This window comes from Diplotaxodon limnothrissa, linkage group LG23, assembly GCF_057381915.1.
Source record: "Diplotaxodon limnothrissa isolate DT_005_m linkage group LG23, D_limnothrissa_male_GT1.1, whole genome shotgun sequence".
Taxonomy (NCBI): Eukaryota; Metazoa; Chordata; class Actinopteri; order Cichliformes; family Cichlidae; genus Diplotaxodon; species Diplotaxodon limnothrissa.
The window spans coordinates 1,347,738-1,361,293 of NC_140617.1; the positions used below are offsets into that span (position 1 = coordinate 1,347,738).

At 43.0% G+C, this 13,556-nt stretch overlaps 1 protein-coding gene across 1 annotated transcript; it reads right to left on the bottom strand.

The window, feature by feature from the left end:
* Positions 1–4,020: 4,020 nt before the first annotated feature.
* Positions 4,021–12,795, bottom strand: mydgf (myeloid-derived growth factor). Its single transcript, XM_085347718.1, has 6 exons — positions 12,559–12,795; positions 10,372–10,422; positions 10,211–10,272; positions 9,690–9,771; positions 6,891–6,963; positions 4,021–5,539 (listed from the first exon to the last, which is right to left on the bottom strand). Exons 1-6 carry the CDS (start codon positions 12,718–12,720, stop codon positions 5,460–5,462), a joined length of 510 nt encoding a protein of 169 aa, XP_085203844.1. The 5' UTR covers positions 12,721–12,795; the 3' UTR covers positions 4,021–5,459.
* Between the last annotated feature and the right edge of the window lie 761 nt (positions 12,796–13,556).

Below are 13,556 nucleotides of genomic sequence, written 5' to 3' on the forward strand. Positions count from 1 at the left end.
TGTTGTGGCGTTAAGGTCATTTCAACGAGATTAACCTGAAAGCACTAGTGGGAACACAACGAATATGACTGCACATTTACGCCGACATCATCCTAGTGCAAAGACAAAAACAACAAGCATGCTACTAACTTTAGCCGAGTCATTTAGACAGCTGTTAGCACATGATTCTCCTTATGCTGCTGAGAATATAGCCCAGAAGAAGCGGATAGTATAGCTTTTATTTTGGAAAGAGACATTTCTCTGTAATAAACTCTCTTTTCCAAAGATGAGTGATTCCTCAATCAGATACAGGGCTCGCAATATCGCTAGCCCGACGTCCTGGAGCTAGCGATTTTTTTCAGTCGGGCTACAAAAATCTCTCTGCCCTGCCCGTCGGGCTATTGTAGGAAAAATATATGTCAATGCTTCTGCATTCTTTCAGAAATGTAGCTGGGTAATTATGTCATTGGCATCGGTGAGCCACTGTCAATATGTGACATATTGAAATCGCGTTTGAATTTGCGCTTGTTTTTTTGCTTTCACTTTGCAATCATGCGAACTGTGTATAGGGTTAGGGTTAAATTTAAAAACTGTACTTTTGAGTTAAAATATATATTTATAATTTTAATAAATGACAAATTAAAAATGCATGAACATTTTTTTGTATCGAAAAAATATCGAACCGTGACACCAAAGTATCGAACCGAACCGTGAATTTTGTGTATCGTTGCACCCCTAATATATATATGTATATATATATATATATATATATATATATATATATTAGTGCTGCAGCGTTAATCTTGTTAAATTGACGTTAACGCAATAACCGGATTAACGCGGCAAATCTTCGATAGCGAGTTAACGCGGATCGCCCCGTGCTTGGGGCTGGACGGCGCTAGCGCGTTAACGTTAGCGCGGTTCCTCAGCCTCACAAACAGCTAGGAATGAATAACCACTGGTGCTCCAGAGAGCGCTTCCATCACCAGCATGGTATATGTGGGATTATGTTCATAATGAATATCACACAGTGATACTCTGTGACTCATTCAAGCATTTTTAGGCAAATTTTGCGATAGTTTTATTAGTAATTAGTCATTTTTGTGCAGATCTACCCCTCAGAGGTGTCTACCATCATGCTACAAGTGCAGTGCTTACATGCTTAAAGCTGGAGCGCCAACATGATGCTCAGAAAGAATCACATCCTGAGTGTAATCTGCTAACCTGTTAACTTTAAGGACTTAAAACCTTATGTGCAGCTGAGGTCAGTGGAGATCTTGTTAGTGTTGCAGGTGAACTGAATGGTTTTCCTAATAATGAGCAGTCCACACTAAAAATGCCACACTACAGCTGTGCAAAAACAAAACAAGTTTTCAAGTAATGAAAGTGCAGTCCTGTGGAAAAACTACATACATCCTTACTGCTTCCATAGGAACTGAGAAGCTGCGCTGCAGCCAGGCGCTGCTAATTAAATGCATTTGATCAACTGATCATAAGCAGAAGTTTTAGCAGTTTGCAGGTCTGAAGCATTCAGGTGTGTGTTAACTCGATGCCCAGGAGGAAATACACCAGCAGTGATCTAAGAAAAGCAATTCTTGCTGCCGATCAATCTGAAAAAGGTCATAAGTCCATTTTCAAAGAATCTGGTCCATCATTCTGCCGTGAGAAAGATTATTCACAAGTGGGAAACATTCAAGACAGCTGCCAGTCGTACCAGAAGTGAACATCCCAGCAAATCGACCCCAATGTCATCCTGTGCAGTGGTCAGGGAAATTGAAACAAACCCAAAGACTGCATGCCAATCCCTACGGGCCTCCATTAGCACCTTAAAGTTCATGACAATACATTTAGAAAGCAAAGTTGCACAAACCACAGACCACAAGGTTGGCCTTTGCCACTGGACTATGAGTGGTGATGAAGGCTGAGGCAGAGTACGGTGGAAGCAAAATAACTGGACAATTAAAGGCAAGTCAAGCCTTCCAACTGCAACACAAATCACACTGTCTAATATTCTATTTCTAATTAAATATTATATATTTTAATCTTAATTAGCGCCATTATGAAAACACTCCATGTACAGGAATTCCCCACACTCATGTGACCTGGCCTCTACTGGACCCCCAGGGAAACATCTGCACACACAGACAGGCGAGTAATCTCATCTCCACAAGCAAGTTTTACTCAACAGTAGACCTTATTTGGTGCCAGTGTCTTTGAACATACAAGAGCAAAAAGGAAATGCTCGACAATAACGCACAGCACCACGTTTGCGGGAAACCAAACGCAGCACGCCAGCTGTCGAGCACAGTGGTGGAGGCGTGATGATTTGGGTTCGTTTTGCAGCCACAGAAACTGGACACTTTAGTTATTGAGTCGAACACAAACAGCAGCAGCTTGGCTGAAATATGTTCATGCAACAGAAAAAGCACAAATCTACAACAGAATAGCTGCAAAGGTGCTGCAGCGACCAAGTGTTATCCAGACCTCACCGGGACCTTGTTCCTGCAAACCTCAGTTCCTGCAACGCTGTAAAGACCAGCGGGCCAAGATTCCTGCGCAACGATGTGGAAGACTGATAAAGTCGTACAGAAAACAATTCAAGTTATTGCTGCTAAAGGTGGCTGCAGAACCACACTGATTTGCTTTTGGTCAAACATCTCTTAAGGCAACAAGTGTACAAGCTTTGTTTTAAGAGGTCACAAGAAGATGGCAAACATTCTCCTGAAGCCAAGAAAGTTGTACCCCTCAACCCACAACTTTCTGTCAGTTAGTAATTAAATCACATGAATTTAATTTTGCTCCATGTTTCTCTCCTGTCGGCCTGCACACCCTCTTGCAGTGGCTTTGTGAACCATTACAGTGTGTCTGCACCACATTTGAACAGTTAGAGGTATTTCAGTCTGGACAGCAGCGGGGTGGCAGGATGGGGGGTTCTGATCAAAGCTCTTTAATTGACGTCATCATAATCTAGGCCAATTCTTTGGAGAGTGTATTAATTCTTTGTGATGGTTGTACTGTAAAGGGAGAAGTTGAAAGTAAACATCTGTACCGCTGCCAGATGGTAAACAGCAGCGATATGTGTTCAGGGTTTGCATGACAGCATCGAGGCAGCTCCGAGTCCCATAGACGGAGTGAAATGATGATAATCAAAGAGCTACTGTGCAACAGAGACCTATTACTCGATGGAACAACCAACTCGAGAACAAAGTGTCTCATTTTCTCCCCCTGCAAGGCCACAAAACTAGAAACGAGAGTCTGAAAATGTCCCCGCTTTGCTATAAGATGCTTTAATTACAAATAAGAGCCTCTGTGGGAGTTTCATCGCACAGCTTGTTGTGATCTTAGCTCTGCCACACTTGAGATTTTCAGATGTTTCATAAAAGCAGCGCTAAACGTGCTGGTTACAGTTCTGACGCTACGCTTCAAACAAACTTGCGCCGATATGCCGACAATCTAGATTACAGATTTTTCTCTTTGGCTTAACATAAAATGAATAAATCCCCACCAACTTTCTATCTCTATAAACCCATAAAGATCAGAGCTCTATAGATTCCCATTTGTGCCTGTGGATTTAGAAGAGCCTCGCTCCAAAGCTTTTCTCCTAGAAATAAAGAAGAAACAATAGAAGCTCTTTATCTCATGGCAACATTTATCTGAGGACAATATATGTTAATTTCCTACGCCAGCAGAATACATTTTAAAACAACATTTCTTATAATGCTTATTTTAATTGCAAGTTTTGCTCGGGGCCTCAGATGTCCTGTACACTGTATTTATGCTGCTTATAAACTGAGTCTAAATTAGGGATGCATTAGTGCTGCTACTAAAATTACTGTTGTTCTGGATGGGATATGATGGGGTATAAAAATGCTTTCCACCGTGTTTACTGTTGCCCAGCTTTGACAGTGCTCCGAATATTTATTGTCTCAATGCTGGCACTCAAATCTTTCCTCTTTTTATGTTTACCCTCTAACAAGCTGTGGGAGCTTCAGTGAGATCATGACTGACATTAACAAGACACAAACATTGAGTTATCTCCAGAAAATGTCTTTATTGAGACGCCCATCACATTTCATCATGAATCAGAAGAATCAACAAGTAGAAAAAGAAAACGTACAAAATAAGTAACATTGGGTTTGTTTGTTTTCAAATCTGTCACGCCAGGATCTGGAGGTGATTATTTCCAGACGACGCATCGACATCAGCGGTGACAACGAGGAAAAGGGGAAACGCTCCTGCTAAGCATTTCCTCAGTTCCTTAGGATCACCTCCGGACGGACGAGGGAAACCGATCCCGGGCCAAACAAGGCAGAGAGATAACAGGTAACACAACCACACAATCAAATCAGCAAAATCCTCAAATCTGAAATCAATCGTCCTCTGGAGACTGGCGTGGATCTGAGAGGGCTGGATCAATGACGGGGGGATAAAGGTTCTCGCAACATCACGAGGGGGGGGGGGCGCGCGAAATAATGAAGTCCTTGTGAAATCTGCACATTATCCTCGCTGATCCACACATGTGGCACCGAAAGATGAAAGTAAAGGGTTCAAGGAGGACTCAGAGATACCTGCTGGCATCTCTTTTGCCTCGCGTGTTATCATCCAAACGTCTGTGCATGCCCTACATTTTAGTATTCTGTGGTTAACAATGTAACTGAAAACTTGTTGCAATAAACTCAAATTAGATCCATTTGTTAATGGGAATTTGTTTGAGAAAGATTTGCATCTTCTGCTGCAGAATGATGAAGATTTGAAGACATAAGTGGGAATACACGTGTCCTCTTAACATGTTTAAAAGCTGCTATCTGCTGCATTATGGCTTCAGGCAAAAACACAAAACAAAGATTTATCACAAGAAGAAGTGATTGGTGGTTGCTGGGGATCAAATGTGGTGCTTACAATCATCTGGAACGGATAAACAGAGAGAGATGAAGACAGAAGGAGGCAGTTCGCTCAACAGCGGCTCAGAGCAGAGCCAGACGGGGGAAATTGTTTATGTGCGCGCAGTGACGATATTGGGGAATACTCACTTTTCTCTCGGGATTACATAAGATGGATAAATCCTTCCCTAGTCTAAATATGTTATCTATACTCCACAAAGCCCCCAGACATCCTCTATACAATCACAGACATCCCCAGTGTATCAGGACACAATTCTTTGTAAATCTTGTAGCATAAGAAAAATAACAACTATGGAAGCACTTCATCTCAGAGCAAGCATTTTGTTGTTGTTGTTGTTGTTTACTCAGCTGATCCCTTTTGTCCCGTGTAGCTCCGATCCACTATAGCAACAAAGTATCAGGTAACTTTTGTAGCGACACAAAGTGCTGTCAGGGCAGTATCCAGTTTATCCTTCTTCAATTTTTAGTTGTAACTCAGGAAGAAATCCATCCTTCATCGATCACTGAGGGAAAAGCAGAGGCTCCAGTCGGAGCTCGTTGGGATGCTCTGATTGGTCAAAGCGCTTCACTTCTGACCAGCTACAGCTCGTCTTTTCGTGTCCGTCCAATCACGGTCAGTTTGGAGAGTTGAGCGCTGAACTTTCCATCCCTGTGGGTCACTTGAGGTTAAAAAAAAGAGGAAATGCATGAAATGCCGCCACAGATGACGACAGAGCAAAAACAATCATTCAGCTGCAAACAAAGCACAAGGAGAATAACAGGACATCACGTCTGTAGGTTTGATGAGCTCCACCTGCAGGTGAGCTGGTGTAAATGAGACATGCCTGCTACCTGCAGGCAGTGAGCCCAACAGCAACGTTGCTGATCCTGTTAAAGACCTCACACACAAACAGCATCTTTATCTTTTATGTATTTGAAAAAGTCTATATTTCAGCATTTTTCAGACATGCACTAAAAAAAAAATGCTTATTTGCTTTTTTGAAGGGTGGAAAGAAAAAAAACACACGAATCTCGTGTCTGTTTATTATACGCAGAGCTAGAAACCACAGCGTGGCGAGCTTAGCTTACAAAGAAAGCAAATGATAATTTAACCTTTATTACACTGGGGAAGATATTTATACAGGAACTAAACATATTTTTATTCCAGGCAAGCAGTTCCCATAAAGCAGGGGTGGGCAATTCATTTCCCCAAGGGGCCACAGCTTATTGGTGCGGCCCTACACAACAGTCCCAGTGTATCATGTGGCCCCTTAGGAAAATTAATTGCCCACCTTTACTCTAAAAGCTTAAACATGATCAGTTATTTTGTACTTTGATGGAGTCGTACATTAAAATACATTTTTGGAGCTGAACAGTTGATGCATGTTGTAGCTGTTAGCTTATAAACAAATGTAAAGGAAAATGTGTAATAAGTGGACTTCAAGCGATTTAATTAAAGCCTTACAAATTAAGAGCCTGACCATAACCTTAAAACACGTCCCAGCCTAAAATAAAACAGCACTTATAATAAATCACCAGCTGTAACACTCACTGCCTCCATGTGGCACAAACATAAGGACATGTCAGCATGTCTTTATCTGCACGTCTGAGCTCGGTTGCTCTCCTTTCCTATAGATGCTAAAGGCTACTCGTAGGTTTGTAATTAATACGCTCTCCACTGTTAAGCAGTCTATCAAAACAAACCCAGACTGCAAGTGTTTTCCAGCATCTGTAACTGTAGCGTTTAATATGCTGAAAAAGACACAGGAAATTGCTGGTCGGCTCGACTCGTCAAATCCTGCTAATCACAGTCTGGAGCCTCGGTTTGCGCGGAAACGGAATAACAAGAAATAATGCTACAGGGACAAATGACAACCCACTCACAGCTGGAGCATATGCTTTAGAGGGAAATCAGCAGGGTACTTGCAGCGTGATGGAGAGGGAGGGAGGCAGACGGAGAGAAAGAGCAAGGGATTGATGTGACAAGCAGAGGGAGTTGATTGAACACTCGGAAACACAATAAATTCTCACCTGTTGATTCTCCGATGGTGAATTCTTCTGGCTTCAAAGGCACGTCACTCTGTCCTCCTGCTGCCGACTGAGACTGGAAACGCAAACAGCAGCCGCGATCAAGACGAGGAGGAGGAGAGCAGGGGAAGAGAGACAAAAAAGAAACAATGAAACAGAGAGGGAAACAGGATGAGAGGCGGCACAGATGACAACAATTTTGTTTGGAACAGACGGGCCGGGACAGTAGGAGGACGTGACGGCAAGGTCAAGGAAATGTTGCGCGGGGGTGGCAGGTGTGTTTGTTTGTGCGTGCAAAGTTATTTCGGTCTCATCATTCAGGGAAGTTGTGTTTTTTTCCCTGTGTGTTCGTCTTTGGCTTGCAGGGCACGGAGCTGAGCGGGAGGAGGAAACATGCGCTCGCACTAATGACAGAAAGTGTCAGGACTGTCCTTGCTGTGGGAAGGAGGCGTGTCGAGGTGCGCTCCACTTCACAGACGACCACATCAGACAGGCAGACCGCGCAAAGTGGCTGAGCTCAGACCGGGCGCGGACATTAACCTTCCACGAGACATTAAAGTGCACAGACTCGATTCCGAGTGTGACGTCAAGAAGAAATAAAGTTTTCGTGCTACTTTGACTCACTCGACTTGTGTTAGTTTGTCAAGGGCACATTATGGGTTTGTTGTATACAAGTGGAGGGAAGATGATATGTCCAACCCACCCATGTCTAGCTTATGGTCGGGTACATTCTGCTACTCGGGTGACAAATCCAAGTCCTCGAGCTACAAAATCCCGCAGCTGCAACTTTATCGACTTTGTGTCTGGGGGCACGCCTTATGTAACGGGCGCCATCGTTGTAGTAAAGCAACATATTATGCATTCGCTTTTCATTGATTTCTAAGTAGAGGGACCCAGTGCCGCCCCTTTTTGCAGAAGGCTCGTGTGCCAACATTTAAAGTTGAGCAGTTAATCAAACATATTTGATAGGTGATAAATCACAGAACACTGCAAAACATTATCTGCTTCCAGCTTTTCAAATGTGAGAACTGACAGCTTTGCTGTATTTTATAATCACTGAAAAATTAACCGTGAAATGCTTCGGACAGCCATTCGATCACACCGAGGAACTTGAAGACGTACTCTTGGGCTGCGAGATGGAAGTTTTTTAAATACTTTTCAGATATTATGAACTAAATGAATATTAAAATGGTAAGCTGCTGCTTCTTTCTCTTTGAGTCCGATTAGACAAAAGTCTGAAGGCAGCTCATCCTGTTCACAAATCATTAAATGTCAGACTTACAATAATCCTCGTTCGTGCGGAGACGTGGCACGCACTGACATTTACATATCGTCATTATCATTTACATATGATAATGACGCCTCGCAAGCGTCATTATCAAACTGTTTAATTAAATACAGCTCTGAGATTTTTTCTCTATTTGTCGCACGAGACGAGATAAAAGTGCAGATGGCGACAGCTGTGACGATCTTACTGGAGAAAAAGCATATAAGAAGCTGCTGCACACAAACGTCTGCCTCAGATTTGGTCCCAGAGGCTGATGAATGTGTTGCTGGTATAAAGGTGGATGTTTTATTATTTGCAGGCTATGCAGAAATGCTCATCAACAGAGTTTCGCCTTGTTTTTCCTGACAACTGTGCTGATGAAGCTTTAATCTCTGCACCAAAGGGGCGCCTGGAACAGCGAGGCAATACAAAGCAGAAAGTTTTTGTTTGTCCTGTCAAACCAACCGCAGAACTGTGAGGCGTTATGATGTGTTGCACCGACAGTATCGCAACTACGCTGCACAGGTTGTGGTGCAGTTTGACTACCAACAGGCAAACTTCAGTGCAAGGAAGAAAGACCTGCACTGAACCGCTGGCTTTAAGCGTGACTCATCTTGAATTTGAAAAAGAAACCAGATGAATCCAAGCTGAATGAGCTTACAGTGCTTTCATGCGATGTCAGGAAAATGAATCCCTGACTGGAGATATTCACGTGTCTGAGAAACCTCTGGCGCTTTAGACAGAAACACAGCGAACATGACGGCAGAAACTCTCGGTGCAAATTCATGATTGGCAGGAGATTTGGTGCAGCGTCTGCATTACTGCGGATGGTGCCTGGGCTCCGGCTCGGAGAGGGGATGAGGAGCTTGGTCATTTGCGAGGAGCTCAGAATCAAGCTGACATCGTAAGGAGCCAGCTGAGGTGGCTCGGCCATTTGATTAGGACGCCTCCTAGGTGAAGTGTTTTGGGCATGTCCATCAGTGAGGATAGCCCTCTAATATGCTGTTAGGCTGTAACCATTAGTTACCATCTATGCAGGCTGGGCTAGATTAGTGAAAGAGGTTATTTATTAGTAGTAATTCTGACAGAAAGTCAGTGGAGCGCTGTTCTGGAATCAGCTAACACGGTGTTGTTCTGCTTTGGGCCATGAGAGGATGGACGCGAGACTCCTTGTGGACATCCTTCAATAGTTTGCATCTTCAAGGACCAGCCCGAAAAACAGTGAACCAACCACACACCTGCAGGCGAACTCCAGCCAGCTTTTTAAAGAATCATGTGGAATATTTATCGGCAGTGTCCACAGCAAGTATGATCCTGGTTTTAAAAGCATCACTGAAGCACAGCCCTCCTCTGGAAATGGGATCAGCCCACTGACAGTAATAAATAACAAACTCAGCAGCACAAAGAAACAAAACCCAGCAATCACAGTTTTTCAGCTTTGTCCATGTTGAGCACTGGGATAATTTGACAACTCAAAAACAAATGAATGAACACAGGCCCACTAAAAGCTCAGCTAACAGTTTCTTTGTACTTACATACGCGTTGGCATACTCGATTTTGGTTCCCTTCAGTTCAGCTTTGAACTGAGTGAAAAACAGGTACGACTTCCCCTGAGGCCTGGCGGGAATGAAAAGGAAATATTTGCTGTCAGTGTCACGGGTTTGCATAAATTCATTTCAATCAGAGGTTAGAAGTTTGCTGTGTTGTTTCCCCTTCTAGTCTCTACCGCCACTGTCACGATTAAGCAAAATCAATGAGGTGACTCAGCAGACGCACACATTAGCGGTGAGGGTGCTCTTAGCATCGGGGTCACCGAACTGAAGAAGAAGAGTACCTCCGCGGGCTGCTCATTGGCCTGTGAGTGTTGTCCTGGTATAACTGCAGTTACGGGGACCTAAATCTGGTTACACAATCACAACACGGGGGCCCGACTTCCTTATGGGGACATTTTAGGGTGAAGGCAGGCTTTAAGGTTAAGGTGAGGTAAGCAGTAGTTGTGCAGCCTCCATTAAGCCAATGCAAGTCAGTGCAGCGTCCTCTAAAATCTGTGTCTCACCTCCACACAGAGCAGGAGAACAGTCTGTTGTCATCAGTCAGGCCCACACTCATCAGCCATTGCTGCGTTACAGAAAAAAGGGACAATATTTTAGCATAAAGACCGCAGTAATCAGTGATGTGAGGCTGGAGACGCACAGTGAGAGAGAGGGAGGGGCTCACCTCGTTGGTTCCTCCTTGAGAGGCGTACGTGAAAGAGCATTCATACTCCCCCTGCAGAAGGAGAATGAAACCAGGTGTTAGTGCCGTGTTTTGGATTCACCTACAAAACTTTCCTGTAAAACGAGAAACTCTGTGTTCCACTGATCTCACTCAGGTTTCAGTTTAACCTTACATAGAAATAAAGACAGAATATGGTTGCATGTAAACTCACATCCTTTCCAATAATACCCTGAACACTAACACGTTACTCTTTAGGAGGAACCCAAGAAGCTCTGTTCTGTCTGTGCATCGGAGGTTAGCGAGGGTGGTCTCTGCCAGACAGCTCCCCTAAGAAAAGCCCAGAAACGATTTCTTTATTTTGTACTGAGGTCTCAAAACCTTTCTTAATGCTAGAGCGTGTCAGATGTTGTTTATGGGGGAAAGAGTTGAGCCAGATTAAAAAAGCCATAAGAAATTACCGCTGGTCTTTTTGGTTTTGGATGTTTCTTTTGCTTGTTGATCATCATTTAAAAGAACGCCGTTTAAAGTCTGGTCTACATGACCTGGTACAGATGTTTAGAATTAGCCTGGGTACTGCTAAAAAAACAATTTCTCTCTATTCAGATTTCAGCGTAGCACGACAGACACGCCTGTGGTTATTTTCTGCCACATTAGTAACAGCTTTCACCAGTTTCAGCTTGAATAGTTCATTCATATTAAGCTTTTCAGCATCACGTAGACTGAATGGCTCCGTAATGTAGTGGTTAACATATTCACCTAACGTGTAAAAAGGCCCTTGGTTTGATACCAGGAGGAATCACAAACTGTTTGGGGTTGGCTCAGGAATCTGGTAAATCCAATGTGTACTGAGCCAACCTGAAAGTAGTTTTAAATATATTTAATTGGTCCTGAAATGACCTAAATGAGCTAAACAGGGCTTCCTGATGTGAAGATAAGATGTGCATGAAGCTTTAGAAAATGTGAATGAGGGCAATAATGTTGGACATCTAACTGCAACATTTCCTACTGATGAAGGCCTTCCTCTGGACCATTCATACTATACTAAAGTAATTAAGTAACAGATTGAAAAAATGAAATGAAAGAAAAATTCCAGTTTTTTCACTTTGTAGTACAGAATTAGTTTACACCTTTATTTCTTAAATCTCGCTGACAGATTCCTCTCATTTACTACAGCAGCATTTGTCTATTACGTAGAAAGAAATGAGAGGTAAGGTTGTATTTGCACTTTTTTTTCTCATATTCAGATATCTGTGGGAATAAATGTGCAGCTAATCTTCGGTCCACTGACAGAGAAGGGGAATTCCACTGCTCTGGACTCTGGACACTTGAGATTAAAGTGGGCTGTCTGTGGCCAACGACGCAGAGGGAGTCTGACATTCCTGGTTTAGAGCATGAAAGTGAGTCAGAGTCACACCTCTGCCATCGAAACGAGGAAATAACAAATAATAAGTCAAGCTACAGCTGGACGAGTCAGCGAGTTTCTTTTTCTATTTAAAGTAATAATCTAATGTAACAGCTTGTAAGATGACTTTGACTTTTTTAAACTGCGACTTTGCAAACACCTCCCACGTCAGAATATTAGAGACACGTAATGGTTCTCTTTGTCACCGCTGAAGCTATCAGGGACACCTGAGCTTTACCTGCTGTGACCAATGACGAGTCAGCTTTTCTTTGATTAATCAAACAAGAAAAACATTAATTCATTAAATAATTAGTTCGATCGTTAGTTTAACAATCAGACAAAAGTTGTTTTTACAATTTAAAGTGAGCAGTCTTTAAGTTAAAAGAAAAGAAGCTCTCAACCAATCAAAAGCGCCATTGTGACAGCGACGTGTCAGCCCCTCACAGGCTGTGTCGTCATCAGACAGCGACTAAAGCTGCCCAGCAGATTGTAGTTTTTCTCTTTTGTTGTTTATAACATCGATTATGTCCGACTGTAATAAGAGAAGCAGACCTCAGCTCCTCAATGATAATTAATTTAGCTATTAATGTGTTAATAACTGACTGATAAATCACATTGGAGTGGGTTACAGTGAGCTGCGCGGTGAATTCAAATTTAATCCACGTAAAATTAAATTTTACGATTCAGGATTTATCGGTAGCTCCGTGTTTCCCTGCACGAGGGCTCGTTTTAAAGCGGGAGATTTACAGCGAGAAATAAAGACACCGCTCGGCGGAGGCACTTACAATGCCCTCGGAGAAGGTGTGCACGACTCCTCCCGGTTTCACGTTGAACTCCACCGTCTTCGCCTGCTCCTCGGACGCCTCCGCCGGGACACGCGCTGCAATCAGCGCGAGCGCAAACAGAAACGCCAGATTACCGGCGCAGGTGTTACTTTGACGAGCCATGTTTTCCTCCTCTGACCTGCAGCTGGTGCGAGCAGCGCCTCCGGTGTCCCGTCCACTGTGAGTGTCGTCACACTCCACGTCACGAACGCTGTAAAACAGAGACAAAAGGGCTACGAGTAACATCACCGCGCGTGACTGACAGATAATAATAATAATAATAATAATAATAATAATAATAATAATAATAATAATAATAACTGTGTTAAATGTTGACTGAATAAAGTTACTTTAATGGAGACGCTGACCGTGTTGGCCACACGGTGTCGCTGTAGTTTAACCAATTTTACATAGTACTTTATGTTTAAGGGATACTAAGGGTATTATTATTATTATCATTATTATTATTATTATTTAAACACGAAGAAATAATTTAATTTTAGCATTTTATTTTACTTGTTGTTATTATACAAGTGATGTAACAAAATAGAGATAAATAACAGAGAGATAAGAGGTGTGAAAGAGTTTCTATATTTGTCCTTGTGGCAGTAGAGATAATTCAGTCTGTTAGGAAATGTGCTCTGCTGTCTGTCCCGTAAGTGTTGCAGGGGGTGGTCAAAATGACTGAAGAGTCTCCACCACACCTGCAAAAGAGCAGTTTGCAGCCCATCACAGAGTCGGCCTTCATCAGCTTATTGGTGCTTGTGTGTGTCTAAAGCTCAGATGAAGCTCCCCCGGCAGACCACAGCAAAGTATGCCGTGATCACCACAAACTGAGTGGCAGAAAATGATCACTGAATGATCTCAGCCTCCTCAGACAAGAGAGGCTGCTCATCCCCCATCGTGCAGCCGGTGTGCTGCTCTTCCATTTAAGCATGTTCTTATTTATATGCTAATTT

Coding starts and splice junctions, on each gene's coding strand:
- mydgf (XM_085347718.1), bottom strand. CDS start 12,720: ATGGCTCGTCAAAGTAACACCTGCGCCGGTAATCTGGCGTTTCTGTTT. Junction 10,423..12,558: donor ACACCTTCTCCGAGGGCATT/GTAAGTGCCTCC, acceptor CTCCTTCTGCAG/GGGGAGTATGAATGCTCTTT. Junction 6,964..9,689: donor TCGAGTATGCCAACGCGTAT/GTAAGTACAAAG, acceptor TTGCGTTTCCAG/TCTCAGTCGGCAGCAGGAGG.